Source organism: Phoenix dactylifera, unplaced genomic scaffold (assembly GCF_009389715.1).
Source record: "Phoenix dactylifera cultivar Barhee BC4 unplaced genomic scaffold, palm_55x_up_171113_PBpolish2nd_filt_p 000750F, whole genome shotgun sequence".
Classification (NCBI taxonomy): Eukaryota; Viridiplantae; Streptophyta; class Magnoliopsida; order Arecales; family Arecaceae; genus Phoenix; species Phoenix dactylifera.
In genome coordinates this window covers 153,942-170,423 of record NW_024068122.1, presented here as the reverse complement: position 1 = coordinate 170,423, position 16,482 = coordinate 153,942, and the positions used below count along the sequence as shown (strand labels likewise).

The 16,482-nt window shown below is 44.9% G+C and overlaps 2 protein-coding genes across 3 annotated transcripts; both read right to left on the bottom strand.

The window, feature by feature from the left end:
• Nucleotides 1-722: 722 nt before the first annotated feature.
• LOC120107067 (BTB/POZ domain-containing protein At1g63850-like) lies at nt 723-4,877 on the bottom strand. Of its 2 annotated transcripts, XM_039120222.1 has the most exons (3): nt 3,376-4,877; nt 2,265-3,267; nt 723-942 (listed from the first exon to the last, which is right to left on the bottom strand). In XM_039120222.1, exons 1-2 carry the CDS (start codon nt 4,321-4,323, stop codon nt 2,287-2,289), a joined length of 1,929 nt encoding a protein of 642 aa, XP_038976150.1. In that variant the 5' UTR covers nt 4,324-4,877; the 3' UTR covers nt 723-942; nt 2,265-2,286. The 2 variants fall into 2 exon arrangements, with proteins under 2 accessions (XP_038976150.1, XP_038976149.1); XM_039120221.1 differs by lacking the exon at nt 723-942 and having other exon boundaries at nt 1,956-3,267; nt 3,376-4,876.
• A 5,056-nt stretch (nt 4,878-9,933) lies between these two features.
• On the bottom strand, nt 9,934-13,503 carry LOC103699281 (serine/threonine receptor-like kinase NFP). Its single transcript, XM_039120225.1, has 2 exons — nt 12,198-13,503; nt 9,934-10,954 (listed from the first exon to the last, which is right to left on the bottom strand). Exons 1-2 carry the CDS (start codon nt 13,419-13,421, stop codon nt 10,217-10,219), a joined length of 1,962 nt encoding a protein of 653 aa, XP_038976153.1. The 5' UTR covers nt 13,422-13,503; the 3' UTR covers nt 9,934-10,216.
• Nucleotides 13,504-16,482: the final 2,979 nt, after the last annotated feature.

Sequence of the window (16,482 nt, the reverse complement as noted above, 5' to 3'; positions counted from 1 at the left end):
AGAGGCTGCTTTGCGCTCAAGAGCTAAAAAATATCATCGTTTTAGTTCCCTAGTTATGCATTTCTTTTGTCATATTGGCCCATTCTATAGTGGGAAACCCCATGGAGTGTGCATATTTGCAATCTGGGTAAGGTACTGCATGCTTGTTCTGGCCTTCGCACTTGCCCAGCCCAGTGAGAGCAGTTCAGTTCGATCAGTTTGCGAAGGTTAGTACAGTTCAAATCAAAAACAGCGTGCTGAGTCTGGTACTGGTATGAACCCGGGCATCTATGGGCCTTTTGATATGGAACGTGATAAATGAGGCTCCTATTCCCCCTCAAAAAAACAAATGAGATTTCTTTAGGGGATTAATTGCACCCAAAATCGATACACACTTGGCATTTGTATATAAGAGAGAGAGAGAGAGAGAGATGCTTAGATCAGTTCCTTCAATAAACTTATTTGGTAAGCCAGAAATTAACTTTTAAGTAAGAAATCCCCTAGAGAATTCATACACTTGAGCTCGTCAATCTTTCACCAAGAGTCAAGCATCCCTTGATCTTGCAGCGTACTTGATTATATCTCACCACACCTAGAAACAAAATCCAGCACAATGAAAGCAGAGTCTACATGTTTTTTAAGAAAAGCCCTGCAAACTTATTGTGCGCCTTTTGGTTTATAATAAAAACAGACATTTCGAGCCATTTCGAGCCATACATGTATTTAGAGAAGTTAATGGGGCTGTAGATTGAATGGCCGTCTATGTGGCCAGCCATGCTGACAGTACTTTGTGGGGTAGAGATGAAAAGTTGCCTCAAGTGCTCCATGATATTCTGTTTTTTGGCTTCATATGCAACCTGTTTTATTAAAAAAAAAAAAAAACCCGACATTTTAACACTTGCTGGGCCTTCCAAGCGAGCTTTCATTGCACGGAGAAGGCCTATAGCAATCCCCCTAGGAGTCCTGTCCAAAGAAAGGGTTTAAGACATTTTAACTCTTACGAAACTAGTTGATGTAATGGTGATGGAAAACAAAAGCTACATGCCTACATAATAACTGTCCATGAATCCAACACATGTACCCCACCTGGCAATTGAAAGAAGCATGACACATTTTGCCGTTTTGACCAAAAAAAAAAAAAAAAAAAAAGAAGCATGACACAATGTTCGCTCCAAATTTATTGGCATCATGTCAAAACCACCGACAGGTGGGATTCCAAGAGTTATGTCCACCGCCTAGATTTTAAAGCGGACGTATGGGCAGCATGACTTTGGATTGAATGCATTTATATTAGATAAATAAAGCAATGTGATGATGGCTGTTCTATTGTTTCATGCATTAATGGTAAACATGGCCAGGGACGAGAATCCACATTAGATGAAGGTGCCAGCTCAGGCTCTTGTTTTTGGAAGATGCACTCATCTTATTTCTCGCCATTAAGGCATAGTTGGACGAAGTGTAGGACACGTGTGGTTCTCATATATATTTATGGCTAAGATCCACGATACTGAAATAAAAAAAGGCCTCATGATTAAAAATTCCACTGCTATACTAAAAAATGCAGCTTCGGTCAGATTAGCTGATCACTAATGGAAATTTACTTAGCCTCGAAAAACAGAGCGTAGGGCAAGTCTGAATCCAAAGGCAATCACATTCGCAATGCACATGCAGCCAGCAATTATAAACAAAGATGGTCACTCAATTTGCTCTCCATGCATGAGGCCATCCAACTGGAAAGCAAGCCATGCTGTATAAAGAAATTTGGAAAACCATTCGATAGTATAAGAAAGCATTCTTCTTAATTCACAATGATAAGGTGACCTCACAAATCCACATGCGAACAATTTGGATTGAATATTTCACATTTTTAGACGAGTATAATGGAAGGAATCCTAATTGTTATCTAGATTTGAACACTTGCTAGTCCAATCCTACTCTATTACCTAATTCAACCGACTACCATTCTATTTTTTTTCCCGAAAGGAATAACTGCCATTCTAGTCATGCTGACTCTAATTCTATAAAGTGCCAATTGATAGAGAAAAGTTTAATGAGAATTTTTCACCAGAATTAAGGGGGCAGTCCAAACTCACATCCCCTCTAAACTTCCACTCAAAACGAGGCCCAAATCAAGCTAAACACCATAGCCTACACAGGAGGTGGTTTAGGAAGGAAGAAGAAGATGGACTGCTGAAGAGATCTTATCATACAAAATCCAAGCAGAAATAGAATCGGAAGAGAGTTAAAAAAAAAAAGAGTAAGAAGAGAATAAACTAAGAGCAAACCAGATGGCAACGAGGCTGCTGGTCAGGAGGAATTCTCACAGACGGCGGCGATCCTGAGCTGCGGCGGCTGCTCGGGCTCCCCATTCCGCCGCCAGAAAGCCCTCCGCCACCACACCTCGAACCCCCTCTGGATGTTAGGGCACTCATCGCCAGAATTCAGGAACCGCTCGAACCAGGCCAGAAAGATCTCCTGCTGCATTGCCAGTGGCAACGTCAGAATGGTATTGGCCAGCCCGTCCTCGATCAAGTGGCGGTCGAGCCCCTTGCAGGCTCTCCTCATCCACCCAAAGTCCTCGTAGAAAGGCTCAAGCCAAATCCTTAAGAGCATGCACCTCGCCTCCTTGGAGACCAAAATCTGGCCCTTGCCCACCCCAACAAAGAGCCGGGCGGTGACCCGGCTCACCTCGTAACGGTGGATTGCCGGGACTTTGGAATGCACCACCGAGAGCTCCGCCTGGGCCGCCCAGGTCCGGAGGAACTCGTCGGCGATCTGGCGGTCGATGAGGATGTCAAGGATCCAGTGGAGGTTGTCGGCCTGGCGTGCTATTTGGGCGGCCTCCGACAGGTCGGCGGCGGCAGCGCGGAGGAAGTGGTGGCGAAGGAGGCGGAGACAACCGTCGCAGGCGGAGTAGAGGGACTCCTTGCTGAGGTCCCCGCCGGAGGCGCAGCCGCCGCGCCTGCCGTAGGAGGCGCTGTTCTCCCGGAGCATTTTGGATACGAGGCCCTTCATCTCCCGCCGTGCCTTCTCGTCCTTGCCCTCCAAGACCACCTGGAGAAGCCGGACCAGGATCTCCTGGCCACCGTTGCTGTTGGCTTCGCTCGCCGACGAGGGCCCTACTTCCATGGAGACTCTTTTGAGGACCTCCCCTGCGCCCGAGCTCCCGAGTTGGAGCTGGGAGAGGAGCGAGGCCACCTTCTCCTCCTCGTCCTCGGCCCAGGGAGCGGCCTCCAGGTACTCCAGGCAAGACAAAACCCCGGCGTCGAACACGATTGCCGCCGAGACCTACTCACAACGAACAGAAGAAGGAGACATTTTTATGATTAGAGAGAGCCATTGCGCAATGCCCTGATTCTAAGAAGGGGGCTAGGATTAGAGGATTAAAGGCGGGACCTTTAGGATGCCGAGGACCTTGGAGACGTCCTCCTTCATGAGGCGGCGGCGGAGGTCCTTGCAGTACATGAGGCAGAGAGTCTCGATGTAGACCTCGACGTCGTCGCAGTCGGAGATCTCGACGAGGTGGGGGAGCGAGCGCTGCTGGCGGGACCAACGGTCGGAGAGCTTGGCAGCGAAGAATTGGCTGTGGGCAACCAGGATGTGGCGATGGACGTTGAGGGAGACGCTGAGGCCATCCTTGGAGCTTAGGGTGAGCCGGACGTCGCTGGAGTCCGGGTCATTGAACTGATTCCCAGGGCTACAGCTGCCCAGAACATCTGCGATCCGCTCCTGGAGCAGGAGCCGCTGGTCCTGGACCTGGACGGGCGCGGCGCGGCCCGCGGGCGGAGGGGGAGGGGGAGGGGGAGGCGGCAGGGCGCGGGGTTGGTAGTCCTGCTCGTTGGTCATCATGTCAAAGAGGGTGGGGCTTGAGCGGGGCGGGGGGGACATGGGGTTGAGGAGCCCCGCGTTGAGGGCAGAGTTGAACTTGTTGTAGCTCGAGGGATACAGGGGGTAGGCCGGGAACGCGGCGGCGCCTGGGGCAGCGTCCATGGCGGCGCCCGGTGAGGCCCAGCCTGGGGAGACCCGGGCCGGCGACTGCGAATGGAGGGAAGTCAAAGGGGAGGGCTCCTCGGCGAAAGCGGGCTCCGGCTCCGGCTCCGGCTCCGGCGGCGGCGGCGAAGGTGGAGGAGGGCGGCGGGGGTCGGGAGGGGAGGCGGAGGAGGCAGGGGAGGGAGGGCGGTGGTGGTGGGGCTTGGAGGAGGCGGCGCAGCACCAGGCGCCGCCGTCGGACGAGACGACGTGTGGGGAGGGGGAGGTGGAGATGGTGGTCTCGCGGCGCTTGTGACGCTTGGATCTCGAGGGGTGGGGATGAGACTGGGTTTTGAGGTGGGCGGACGCTGCCATCCAAGGCGGGGCGCGCGGGGACTTTGTTAACTCCTCCCCCCGCCGCGGTTGTCGTCTTTTGACGAGAGCGAAGGCAAATGGGGCTTGCCTTGGGGGAGCCGCAACACTAAAACTAAAAGCTGCACGATTCCATTAATTTACTCTTGTACTGATAGATTGGAGTATGGCGATTGTTTCGATGAAGACAGCTGCTGAGGCTGGGATCGTGAGGTGACTCGAACAGTGAGCGTATACGAAGAGAGGAAGCAATGAATGCAAGGAGGTTGCAGCTGTAGCGAGACGAGCCTTTTTTTTTTTCCTTTGTTTGGGGTACATTGATCTTTCTCTCTCTTTTATGCAGTGTAGTTTATTCTGGATCTTGTCAGCTTGCCAGAACGCCGGTGGAGTTCGACGGTGAGCACGAGATGGGCCTGGAAATGATCAAAAACGGACAGTGGGGAGAGGGTGGGGTTCGAAGCATAAGGGGTGTGGCGGGGTCAAATCTCAAGGACTCCCTGCCGATGATTTCGACTTCCTTGACATGGCATGTTTGATATACTTGTCCGGTCCTATTACTGCCATATATATTTCGTATGCATTTGGTTGTCGGTTGTATTGTTTAAGATGTTTGCCTGGGAGAGAATGAGCTTAAGACGAGCTTTCGTCGTCTCTCCTCTCTCAGCTTTCATCGTCCGACGACGCTATCCAACAAGAGCGGGAAGACGTGAAGGCGTTGAAGATTTGACTCATGGGAAGATCCTTTGCGTGCGTTTGTGCTTTTTCTCCTGGGAGAAAACGGCATATTAGTCGTAGATTAGGACTTTTTTTGCTGGACCGTAGATTAGGACCTTTGATGGTCAGGTTGATGCAAGAAAACAGGGAACAAAGATATCAGAACATGGCATTAAAGCTGTAGAAATTAGATTCACTTAGAAGTCCTTTGACTCGCACGAAAAAAAAAAAGGTCGACTAAATACCTCATGTTTAGTTAAAATTTTCAAAAAAAGAAAAAAAGAAAAAAAAGTTTTTAAATTAAAACAATATTTTATGAAAAAAAACATATCGAAAATTGAAATTATTTTTTACCAGCTAAGAATTAAGATAAATTCTTTGATTTTATTGGGTGTATCCGTACCCATCAGGTATGATTCACCCGTATTAGCAAAAAAAAAGAAAAAAAGAATTATGATAATTTTTTTTCTCAAAATCCTCTTAAGCTTTTATATAAAATAGAATAAATTTTTTTCTTTATTTAAAATATAGCATATATTTTATATATTTTTTTAAGAAAATAAATGCTCAACCAAACATAAGTAATTCTATAATGTATCATTTTTCTATGATCAATCAAATATGTAAAAATTACTTTTTTAGACATTAGCTTTTTTAAAAAATAAAAAAATCTTTTTAATAATTTAGATTCTATCATAAGAATAAAATTGCCCATGCATTGTTTATATAATTAGGAAGCGGGTAATGGTCAAAGAGTAATTAAAAGGATAATTGGGCGAAGTAAGTTTTGGCTAATTCGATGGATATGCTTATTTGGACATAAATGAAAGGGTATCGCCTAGTATAAGTGGAAAATAGGCATGTTCGTCTGTGCCAAAAAGTTATTCAGTAAAATATGGGAAGTTCTCCTATTTATTTTGAAACCCAACAAGGCCTTATACAATATTTTATTTAACAAGTTAATAAGAAGTGAAACTAGTAAATTAATAGAAGTCAATTAGTTAACCATGTTGCGGTCCAATTAACCATATGAAACAAGCTATATTAGACTCAATTTGATTGTTTTTTAGCATTTCCTCTACCTCTTCTTATCCTGAGAAAACAAGGTCACCTTGCGTCTTTAAACAGATAACTTTTCTGTTTCTCTTCTTTGAAAACTCCAACCAAATAAGCGGCATCTGTTTACTTTTCGGTTAACTACATTTTTTTCTTTTCTTTTCCCGCGAACCAAACGAGCCCCTATTGTCTAAGGATTCGACATGCTAATGGCATCATCTCGCACATGACTTGGCATATTTGTTAAATTTGTTACATGTATTAGGTAGTGTTGCCCGTTTAGCAAGCAAAATACATCAGGATTTATGCTTCTGGTTCAAACGGATTGCATTCTAGTCCAAATTCGGGATTCATTTATTAACTGAGTCATATATAGATTGATAGTTCTGTTATCATACAAAGTCATCAGGGTCTCAAATCCGATCCAAACTAGACTGTAGTTGATCCAATACCACCACCATTTTAAGACATGATATACCTCTCCTCTTCCTTTCCATGACTCCAAAAAAAAAATAAAAAGGTACATATCCCATTACCTGGAAGAAAGATTATGCCCCAAATTTCAAACCCCCTCCCGTTTTTCTTACTTGTGATGCAGCAAGTCACACCTACTAATCCTACGCGACAATGGAAACTCAGCACTAAGTCCTAACCGACTCTACCCAAAAAAAAAAACTCATCTACCAGCTCCCTCGCATTTCCTGCCACCCTACAGTCCCTAAAAGAAGAATCCAAGAATCCTCAGCCGAGAGAAAATCATGCATGCCCTTTTGCGTGACCCTAGCTTCTGCTTTTTTACCAACGAACCTCAACTTTTTGATAGACAATTCTCCAGTTACCAAACTACCCCCACCCCCACCCTCATGAAAAAAATTATTTTCTTTACAAGGAGCAAAACTAATTATTTTATTTACGATGGCCCTGGCAATTTATAATTCGATCCATCAATCCGATCCATATTAAATAAGTTTAGATTTGATATAAATGAATTTGGATCGTAAACAGACTAACCTGTCTAGTCCGATTTATTAAATAGGTTAGATCTACATTTAAACCTTTGACCTGTTTAACTTATTTTGATTTATTTAATAATTAGGTCGGGTTATAATCCGATACATTTAACCTGTTTAAAATCTATGTGACCTATTTAAAATATACTTAGCCTGTTTCCGCTTAACTTATTTAACATGATTAAATTTATTTAATTTATTAAAAATTTATTTTACCTGTTTAACATATTTAATTTGGCATAATCTATTTAATAAATAAATTATAGAAATTAGATCAAATTTAATCTATTTAATAAATAAATCAAATGTAGACCTTAATTTTAATTTATTTAATAAATAAATTGGATTTTTTTTGCTAAAACAGGTTAATTATACCTGATGAGTACAGATGCACCCAATAAAATCAAAAAACAGAATGTCTCGAAGTGACAAGGGCAACTCTCTATCACTAGCCCACAGGAAATTACCGGAGTGGCTGGCTATATAAGCAGTCACCCAATCCGCAGCCTCATTAGCTTCACATAACACATGCTTGGTCTGAAAGTTCTCGCCATCCTCACCATAACCCAAATGGATTTGGATTTGGATCGGTCAATTTTGATTTATCCAATCCGAGCTGATTGCCGCTAGACTGGCCTTAAAAAAATAAACGAAAAAACAAAAAGCTTTGAAGCCCCATGTTAATCTGTCCCCGTGATCTGCCCTTCTTTTCTTAGGAAAACGGTGCCGGCATTGTTCAGCGGCCCGACGCGAGGATAAGCGTGGGAGCGCGACCTTTTTCCTCTTTCGCTTTTGTTCGTTGCCCTCCGCTTGGAAACGAGCCGAGGAAAGCATCGCGTCCAGCCTTATAAAAAACCGTATTTTTCTGTGGGAAGATGGTACCGATCCTGGCCGGGAATACCATGCTTTCGCGTGATCAGAAAGCCTCATGAAACGTGAGGACTGTGGGGACTCTGGGCTTCCGGTGCCCTCTGACCGATCCGGCAGTGCAGGAGGACTGGTCCATCGATTTGATGGTGCGAGTTTACGAAAATGTTTTCCTCCATAGAGAAGTTCACGAAAATGCCAGCATGGGAATCTCTCAGCTGGAGCAGACATATTAAACTTTTTTCTGCTTCAAAAAGAAACGCACCGGATAGACTTTGTAATTAGAGATCATCTGGGTAAGCTGATTATAGCTGGAAAGCGATGCACCACCGGTCGGGCCGTCATTAAGGTGGAGTTGTAGGCCGCCTGAGAGAGCATATCCTATGCAAGAAGGGTTTTTGAAGTCGACATGATATTTTTAGAAGAGGATTCTATCGCGGTAGTTGACTGGATACGAGGAGTGGATCCGCATGGAGACAGGCACCCGTTGCTTCGCGAGGTCCACAGTTTGATCAGGAAGACAGGCTTCTTTTAGGTAGCACATGTTTATCGGAAGGCAAACAATACAGTAGACTGGGTCGCCTCCTTTGTGGCTTGGCATTCAGGCAGATTGATTTGGATTAGGATCGGATATATATCCCATCTTCTATATTATATATTTTTTTTTGATTTGGCAGGCTGTACTCATGTGAGAACTATATGAATGCTGCTTAAAAAAAAAAAAAAAAGAGAAAGGAAAAAAGAAACATCACCTGTTGGTGGTCCTCCCTCATTGAGACCTGCACATGATCCCTTCCGAAAGGGTGGGTTTGAGAAATAAATTATCAAGGAACAGTTTGGAGATATAGCAAGCTCGCAAAAATAAGTTTCAAGAAACATGCTATGCCACTCCCTAATCTGTTCATATGCCTCACTAGTGTGGTGGAATTGGTGAGATCTGTGTCTATTCATGAAGTAGCACTTCATCAATCAGATGGTGGGGTTGCATTGCATTTCCCAAGAGGCTATATGATTGATGCTTAATTTTTCATCGAACATTTCTTTAGTTCCCTACTGTAGGCAGTATGACGCACCGGATTCCATGAGAGCTCCTAAAGTAGGCAGTATACAATATTTACTGACAGATGCACTGGAAAAGGTACATATCAGCTATGTGAATTTTTTGGTATGAGATTCATCTGTTATGCTTGCAAAACACTAACTTTGCCCCAGTCGTGAGACCAATTCCCTTACGCTTGTGTTCTTCTAATTGATTCACAAGCAACTGTGTTTTAAGAATAAAGATGGAGGTTCATTTCCCAAATTCTTCATGTTGTAGGGGTTTTTCCTTATGACATTTTAATTAGTTTTAAATTGTCTCCATCATGACGATCACAAGGTTATTCTGTTGGTTCCATCATAATATCTGCAGCTACCTCTGTTCCTTGTACATGACCATGATGAGGATCCTTCGTTATGCTTTCAAATTTCCATCTCATCCAGGTTATGCTTTCTTTCAAAATCCAAGTTTCAAAATCCAACCCAACAGAGACCGCTTATGGGGACTCAACGAGCTCGCTGGTTAGCACCTTTCTTTCAATGGCTGCTCCTGAGGTTTCCTGACACGAGACATGCTAGCCATTTTATCCCATTTGGTTTGTTGGAATAATCAAAAACATGCTTCAATAACCAAAAATCATCCATTAGAATAAGAACATATTTATTTTTTTCTACCAAAAAGCAACCACATAGCCGTCAGTTGTGTTACGGTACAATTGATTAATAGACAGCAAAGGATAAGAACAATTTATTCAAAAGACTTGCATTACCTTACACTGTAGTTAATTGTATCCGTTGAGAATAAAGAAAGTTATATCAGAATTTTTGGTCCGCTTTATAAATAAGGCCGAAGATTAGCGTTTTTCTTTACAAAATTGAAAACATTAACATATATGAAAGGAAGTCGTATCATAACACCAACAGGATAAGATGGAAATTGTATTTTCCTTAAATAAAGACAAGATTTTTATAATATCCTTGGAAAATCTCATACAGGAGATTGCACTGGAAATCATTCTTGCATGATGGCAGGGTCCCCTTTTATTTTTCTCGAAAACCAACATAAGACTAGAAACATAAAAAGGAGCTGACCCCTCGGGACTCAGCATAACCATTATAACAAGCACTAAGTAGGTACCAATTAGTTTATTTTGCCCTCGGGAGTGGCAAGCAGGTGCAGGAAGGGAGCGCCCACCCCAGTCGGGGTCGCTTCACCTCGCCAGGACCGAGACATCTTCGCTCCCAACCGAGAGTCCATCCCCGGAGTAATCCGAGAACTGCTCGTCGGCCTTGGACAGGGTATAGGCCACGTCCACCATGGTCGGCCGCTTAGACGGATCCCGCTGCAGGCACGCCTTGGCCACGTTCAGCACGGTCACCACAGTGTCGATGGGGCAGGACTGCTCCCTCAACACCGGATCCATCCAGGCGATCACATTCGCCTCCGTCCTCTGGAACACCACCTCCGCCTCCACCCACAGGGCCTCCCCCTCCTCGCTTACCGCCTCCTTCCCCGAGATCAGCTCCAACAGCACCACCCCGTAGGCGAACACGTCCATCTTGGTGGTGACCAGCCCGTCGGCGAGGTACTCGGGGGCGATGTAGCCCTGGGTGCCGACGATGTGGGTGGTGACCGCGTTGATGCCGGTCTTGGCGAGGCCGAAGTTGGCGATCTTGGCGTGGAGCTTTGAGTCCAACAGCACATTGCTGCTCTTGATGTCTTTGTGGACGACGCGGGGCCAGGTGTGCTCGTGGATGTACTGGAGGCCGTGGGCGAGGTCGAGGGCGATGCGGAGGCGGGAGCGCCAGTCGAGCCGGCGGGTGGGGGCGGCGTCGTGGAGCCACGAGTGGAGGGAGCCGTTCGCCACGTACTCGTACACCAGGTAGCAGGTGCCATCCTCCGGGTCGATGCAAAAGCCTTCCAGCTTCACCAGGTTGGTGTGGTTCACCTGATTGTCAATAATATTTTATTACACTTCCATCCGTGACCGGTGATGAAGGAAATCGAAGGCTGACCAAGTCAGGCCTTGTTCGCTTGGGGCATTCATTTCACCTTTTGTAATGATTCCGCTACTTAACATCATTTTCAATGGGCATCATCATAGCCCGTGATTAGCTTTTGTATATTTGGGTCAGTGGATTGATTTTAATAGGCTGTTCAAGGGTGCTAAAAGTTCCAAACGTAGTGCATCTAGAAAGACGGTGCTCGGAACCAACTGCATTAAGCCAATGCTTCAGTGTCTAGTTGGAATAATTGTAATCGTCTCTCGATCTTTTTGAATAATTTATTTGTAAAATGGCAGGAAGGAGCCCATAGGCTAAACTTTATTCTGCAGGACTCTTGGCTGACTATGGGCATCAAGACTGTACAGATATAATATCAGATGTGGATTAAAGCCAAAGACACATTTGTCAATGAATGGAAGATGACTTGTCATGCACTGAGCCAGTAAAGAGATGACTATGTTAATTGTAGGATGAAAAGTTAGGCGGAAGCGTGGACAGCAATAAGTCGTGCGAGGGAAATTATATGTAAGAGACAAATATAGTTGCTTAGCTAACACAATTAATGTTTAGAGACTCACACAAATGCTTACTTTCTAATTGAGTACTCGACTGAGGACACCTTAACAAGCAAGCATAAACTAATTAAAAAAAAAATCAATCTAAAACAAGCAAACAAAGAAAAATCAAAATGGCTGAAGTCATCATCGATCATACTTAATTGACTATGTTTGATTAGATTCCAAAGTAACTATGGATTTCATCATATGCCTGCCGTATCAACTCCAGCAAAGGTAGAGAAACGAGCTGATGATTTGGGAGGCCTACTAGAAAGAGCAGATATTTTTTGTCTTCTAAAACAAGCTACCCAATATTGTTGTGGACCGAGTAGGGGAGGGTTCTCTAAACTGGTGAAAGAAAGCTTACATTTTGACCTTTTGAAATGTATTCATATTAGGATTGTATGAGCCATCTATTATAGTAAAAAAAAAAAAAAAAAAACTACCAAAAAGTCTAGTAGGTGACGGATGATGGGAATTGGCGTGTTAACTCGGTCCAATTTGAATCCAAGACCTTTTCCTACCGAGAAGTAGATAGATACAAAAGTGATTACTGAGAGTACCTATTAATTAAACTAACTGTGAATATACTTGAAAATCAGGTCTAAATAAAAGAATATCTAAGTACCTTCTGCAAGATCTTGAGCTCTTCGCAGGCGTTCCACTTCATCTTCTTGATGGCGAACACCTCCCCATCGATCGTCCCCTTGTACACCGTTCCCTGGATCAGACAGCTATAATCGAAATCAGACGTGGCCCGGCGCAGCTCCTCGATCTGGTAAAGCTTGTACTTGTCCAGCAACTCCGAGATGTCCGTCATCAGCTTCACATCCGACCCACTCCTCGCAAACCTCCTCTCCCCACTTCCCTTATTATTCCACCCAACATCCCCCTTTCTCTTTCTCGCTTCTCTCCTCCTCTTCTTTCTTTCCCCTAAAAACAGCACCAAGACCAACGCGAGCAAGATTGCGAAGAGTCCCATGCCGACTGCTAACCCCACGATGACTCCCGTCCTATCCCTCTTCTCGACGACGGTGGAGGATGGTGGTGGTGGGGGCGAAGGCGAAGGCGAAGGGGAGGACGAGTTCGATAGCAGCAGCGGGGGAGGGAACTTGGAAACGGGAATTAGAATCACAGAGAAAGCCTCGACGGCTGTCTCCGCGCCGTTGAGCGAGATCAGAGACTGGACGGTGGTCCCGAAATTTGATGCGATGGAGGAGTAGGAATCGGAGGGCTGGAAGACGTAGCTGACGATACTGACGGTGGTGCTGCTGTTGTCGTTGATGAGGGTATTGGTGTTATTGGGGCACTGGCAGAAGATGGGGAAGACGGTGATGACGCCGATGGAGAGGTTGGTGGGGACGAGGGTGGGGTTGACGAGTTCGACGGCCTGGTAGCCTGTGAGGTTCTGGAAGTTGGTGGTGGAGAGGATGTAGAAGGTGTCGCCGCCTTTGATCTGGTAATCGACGAGGGCGTATGAGTGGTTGTCGACGCAGGAGCAGATGAGGGGGACGAGAAGGGGCTGGCCGGAGCTGAGGACGGCGGTGGAGTTGTCGGTGATGTTGCTGGCCCGGGCGATCGATAGGGTGCTCACGCCGAAGAGGTCGCTGACCGAGGCCAGGTCGTCCCCGCCGCTAGCGCGGTACAGGGCGTAGGCGCGGCACGGATACACCGACCGGTTGGCTATGCAGGTGAAGCCGCGGCATGGGTAGACGGACTTCTCGGCTGCGCAATTGTAGTTGTCGGTTCCCGGGCGGGAGGATCCCGATTGGGCGTGAGATGACGGGAGTATTAGGGCGAGAAACAGGAGGAGGAGGAGGGGAAGAAGGGGGTGGGCACCGTCTCTTCTCATTCTTTTTTGGGTTTCTTGGTTGGTTGGGGGAGATCCGCAGCTTGCAGATGAGGAGATGATTTTGTTCTTAAGCAAAAAAGATATTTTAACTTCTTAATGGCTTTCGTCATAGGTTTTTGGTAGCAGTCGGAGACGGGAGAGGGGCAGTCGATTCAAAGTCAATGGTCTTCTGTCGCTGTCGTTTTGGAAACGGAACAGCGAAGTCCGCAAGCGGTGCGTATGTCATCAGGCGGACAAAGAGGTTGCAGGGGCCAATCCAGCCAGCTTTAGGTGACTCCTCCGGATGACCATAGCTTCTGGATCAATAGTGCCGCAGGAAAAATTGACCATCCAAGCTCTGGATTCGGCCGAGTTTTTGATAAATGGATCGATTGTCCAGCTCTATAAACTTTCTAGCGAAGCGCATTTGAGAAATTACCACACGGAACATTAAAAAATATGAGCTATCAAATCTTCGGCCAAAAATCATGATCGTCTCAACCACATTAGAGGGAGATGGCATGGTTCTTTTTCTTGATGGGACAAGTATTGAGTGCTCCAAGATTTTCTTCTTCTTTTTTTACAAAAAAATTCAAACTATGGATCTAGAATTCAAATTTTGGTGCACTGATGGATGACAAATCGATATGCGTAGTAATTGCATATTTTATTGTTGTTAAATTTTGGTCGGTCATTCATGGATATTGTTGCAGCTTCGAATAAAAGAAAATTTTGATTGGGATTTCAGCAACTAACCATCGAAATGGCGGTTTACTGTCTGGAGGAGGATGAACTGATCACATTGATGGTTCATGTCGTGATAGAGCATGTAAGTCGTATGTTTGATGCATTGACCAAGTGTGTTGCTTGGTTTAGTGTTGGGTCGTTTATTAGCCTGAGGCACGTTAGGCATGTAATGCAGACAATGCTGGGAGATATAGTTCGGAGGTTATTCCTTTTTAAAAAATAACTTTTTATTTTTTAGGCTCCAAGATGTTGCTGTAATAATCCAGATTTTTGGATTTGTGGACTGGCCTGGAGTAGCCAAGCCCGACCCGAGCTGCCTTAGCTCACCAACCCATCCGTGCGCCAGCCCGAAGTGGCTAGGCCCACGACCCGCGATGCCTCCCATGCGTGGCACGTGAGGAAAAATTGGAGAAGAAGGAGTCTTCTTCCTCCCGATCTCGATTGCAATCGAGCAGAATACCAGAAATTTTAAGGCAAACCGAAGACCGGATCTCACCTATTTAAAACCTCATCCTCCTCCTTGAGACCCATCAAAGATTAGGAGAAAAATCACTACATAATCCGAGCTCTCTTCCGGATCCTTCTTTGTCGATTCGTTGCCGGAGAGCCCCTGGAGCGCCTTGCTGGACCGAGGTAAGGCTCCTCCTCTTTCTCTTTCTTCTCTGAAGTTTTCATTCTTGTTCGCTGTGATTGGAGCCAGTGAATTGCCCAAAAATGGCTAAAATAGGCGTGCCCTGTTTCGGTTGGCTAGGGCTACGGCCGCTGTGGCCCTTGTTCAGTGGGGGTGGGCTACCACGGCCGCCACCCCCCCTTGGATATGCGAGAAGGAAAAGAGGAAGGGGCAGTCGCTCGTGAAGAGAGGGAAGAAAGTTTCTCTCTCTTCTTATTTCTTCTCTTCTCTCTTTTTCTCTCTCTACCTAGATTGTCTATATTTAGGATTGTTGGACCTAGTAAGGATGTCTTTCAGTGACTTTTGGTTGGCTTTGGTAAAGGGCTCAGGTTCATAGTCGTTGGGCGGCATGCCAGCCCTCTACCACAGCACTTATTAAGAAGGTTTGAATTTTATCATCATCAATCTTTATTGAACTATCTATACTATAGCCTGTCTCTTGAGTTAACTTGTTAGACTAATTGGATCCGATCAATTCGAGCACCCAGATGTTACTACCTGATTGACCCCAGTAGAGGGTCCTGGTCAAGTGTCGTTACGACTATCCATTACGCTAACTTTATTCCGACCATTGCTGAGTACTACTGGACTCTATCATTATGAATCTCTGTTGTGTTACTTGTACCGTGGTCTGATTCTTGTTTCACGATTTGACAAGTTGGATTGGCCAGAGCGGACCAACTTGGATCGTCGGACGTTGCTACCTAGTCGACCCTATCCGTCCTGCACCCGACTATTGCCAACCACCATTGGATCCATAATTGATAACCCTTAATCTATTGCCTTGCTTGGATATATGTTTCTTGATCAGATAGACTGAATTATGCTGTATTAACTGATTCAAACAATTGGGCATTATCATCTAGCTAGTTTCGTATATCTTCCTATATGAATCCATTTTCACAGTCAGTTATGATTTTGTACGGGGCTACAATTATCCGAGCAGAATAAAGCTTAACAAGATCTTATACTCTAGTTTCTTTCTCTTTCTATTGGTATTTTCTCTCTTTAACTTGATCCGAGAAAATCCTTGGTTGAAAGGGTTGCTAGGTAGTCATGGGTTGCTACATGATGGTAGACCTTTTGGTCGATCAGTAGAGAGTTTTAGGTTGTTGGATATATCGAATAATTTTTGATGTTAATTTGGTTCTATAGAAAAACAATCTTTTGGGCAAGAGGATTTTAAGCAGGGTTCTGCGCACCCTAATTTGTAAAATGCAGTGCGGGCAACTGATTAGTTTGTCTGGGTTGTTGGCAAACAGATAAAAATTCTTATACACTGACCTACATGAGATAAATATTTTTGTACATATATATATATATATATATATATATATATATATATATATATATATATGATATGCTAATGACTCAGATAAGTAAGAACAAGAATAGTTTTATGATAGTTTTAGTATTAAATCATATTTTGATCATGTATGCTTGTGCTTGATAGTATGATGGGTGTATATGTGAGCATAATTTACACTTGTATAATCAGAGTAATAGATGTGGTGCTTTAGACTAACCATGTTATATTGATTGCCCCGTCACAGGTGGAAAACATAGCCGTAGTTAGTCTACAGTCGGAAATAAAAAGAAATTGATGTGTGGATATAAAGTGGATTATATGAATATGAACTTTGGGCTTATCTTGTTACCATGCCA

Bases quoted from the DNA above. Each gene is read 5' to 3' on its own strand.
- LOC103699281 (XM_039120225.1), bottom strand. From the start codon at position 13,421: ATGAGAAGAGACGGTGCCCACCCCCTTCTTCCCCTCCTCCTCCTCCTG. The intron at 10,955-12,197 runs GTACTTAGATAT...ATTGACAATCAG, and splicing joins AGCTCAAGATCTTGCAGAAG to GTGAACCACACCAACCTGGT.
- LOC120107067 (XM_039120222.1), bottom strand. From the start codon at position 4,323: ATGGCAGCGTCCGCCCACCTCAAAACCCAGTCTCATCCCCACCCCTCG. The intron at 3,268-3,375 runs GTCCCGCCTTTA...CGTTGTGAGTAG, and splicing joins AGGTCCTCGGCATCCTAAAG to GTCTCGGCGGCAATCGTGTT.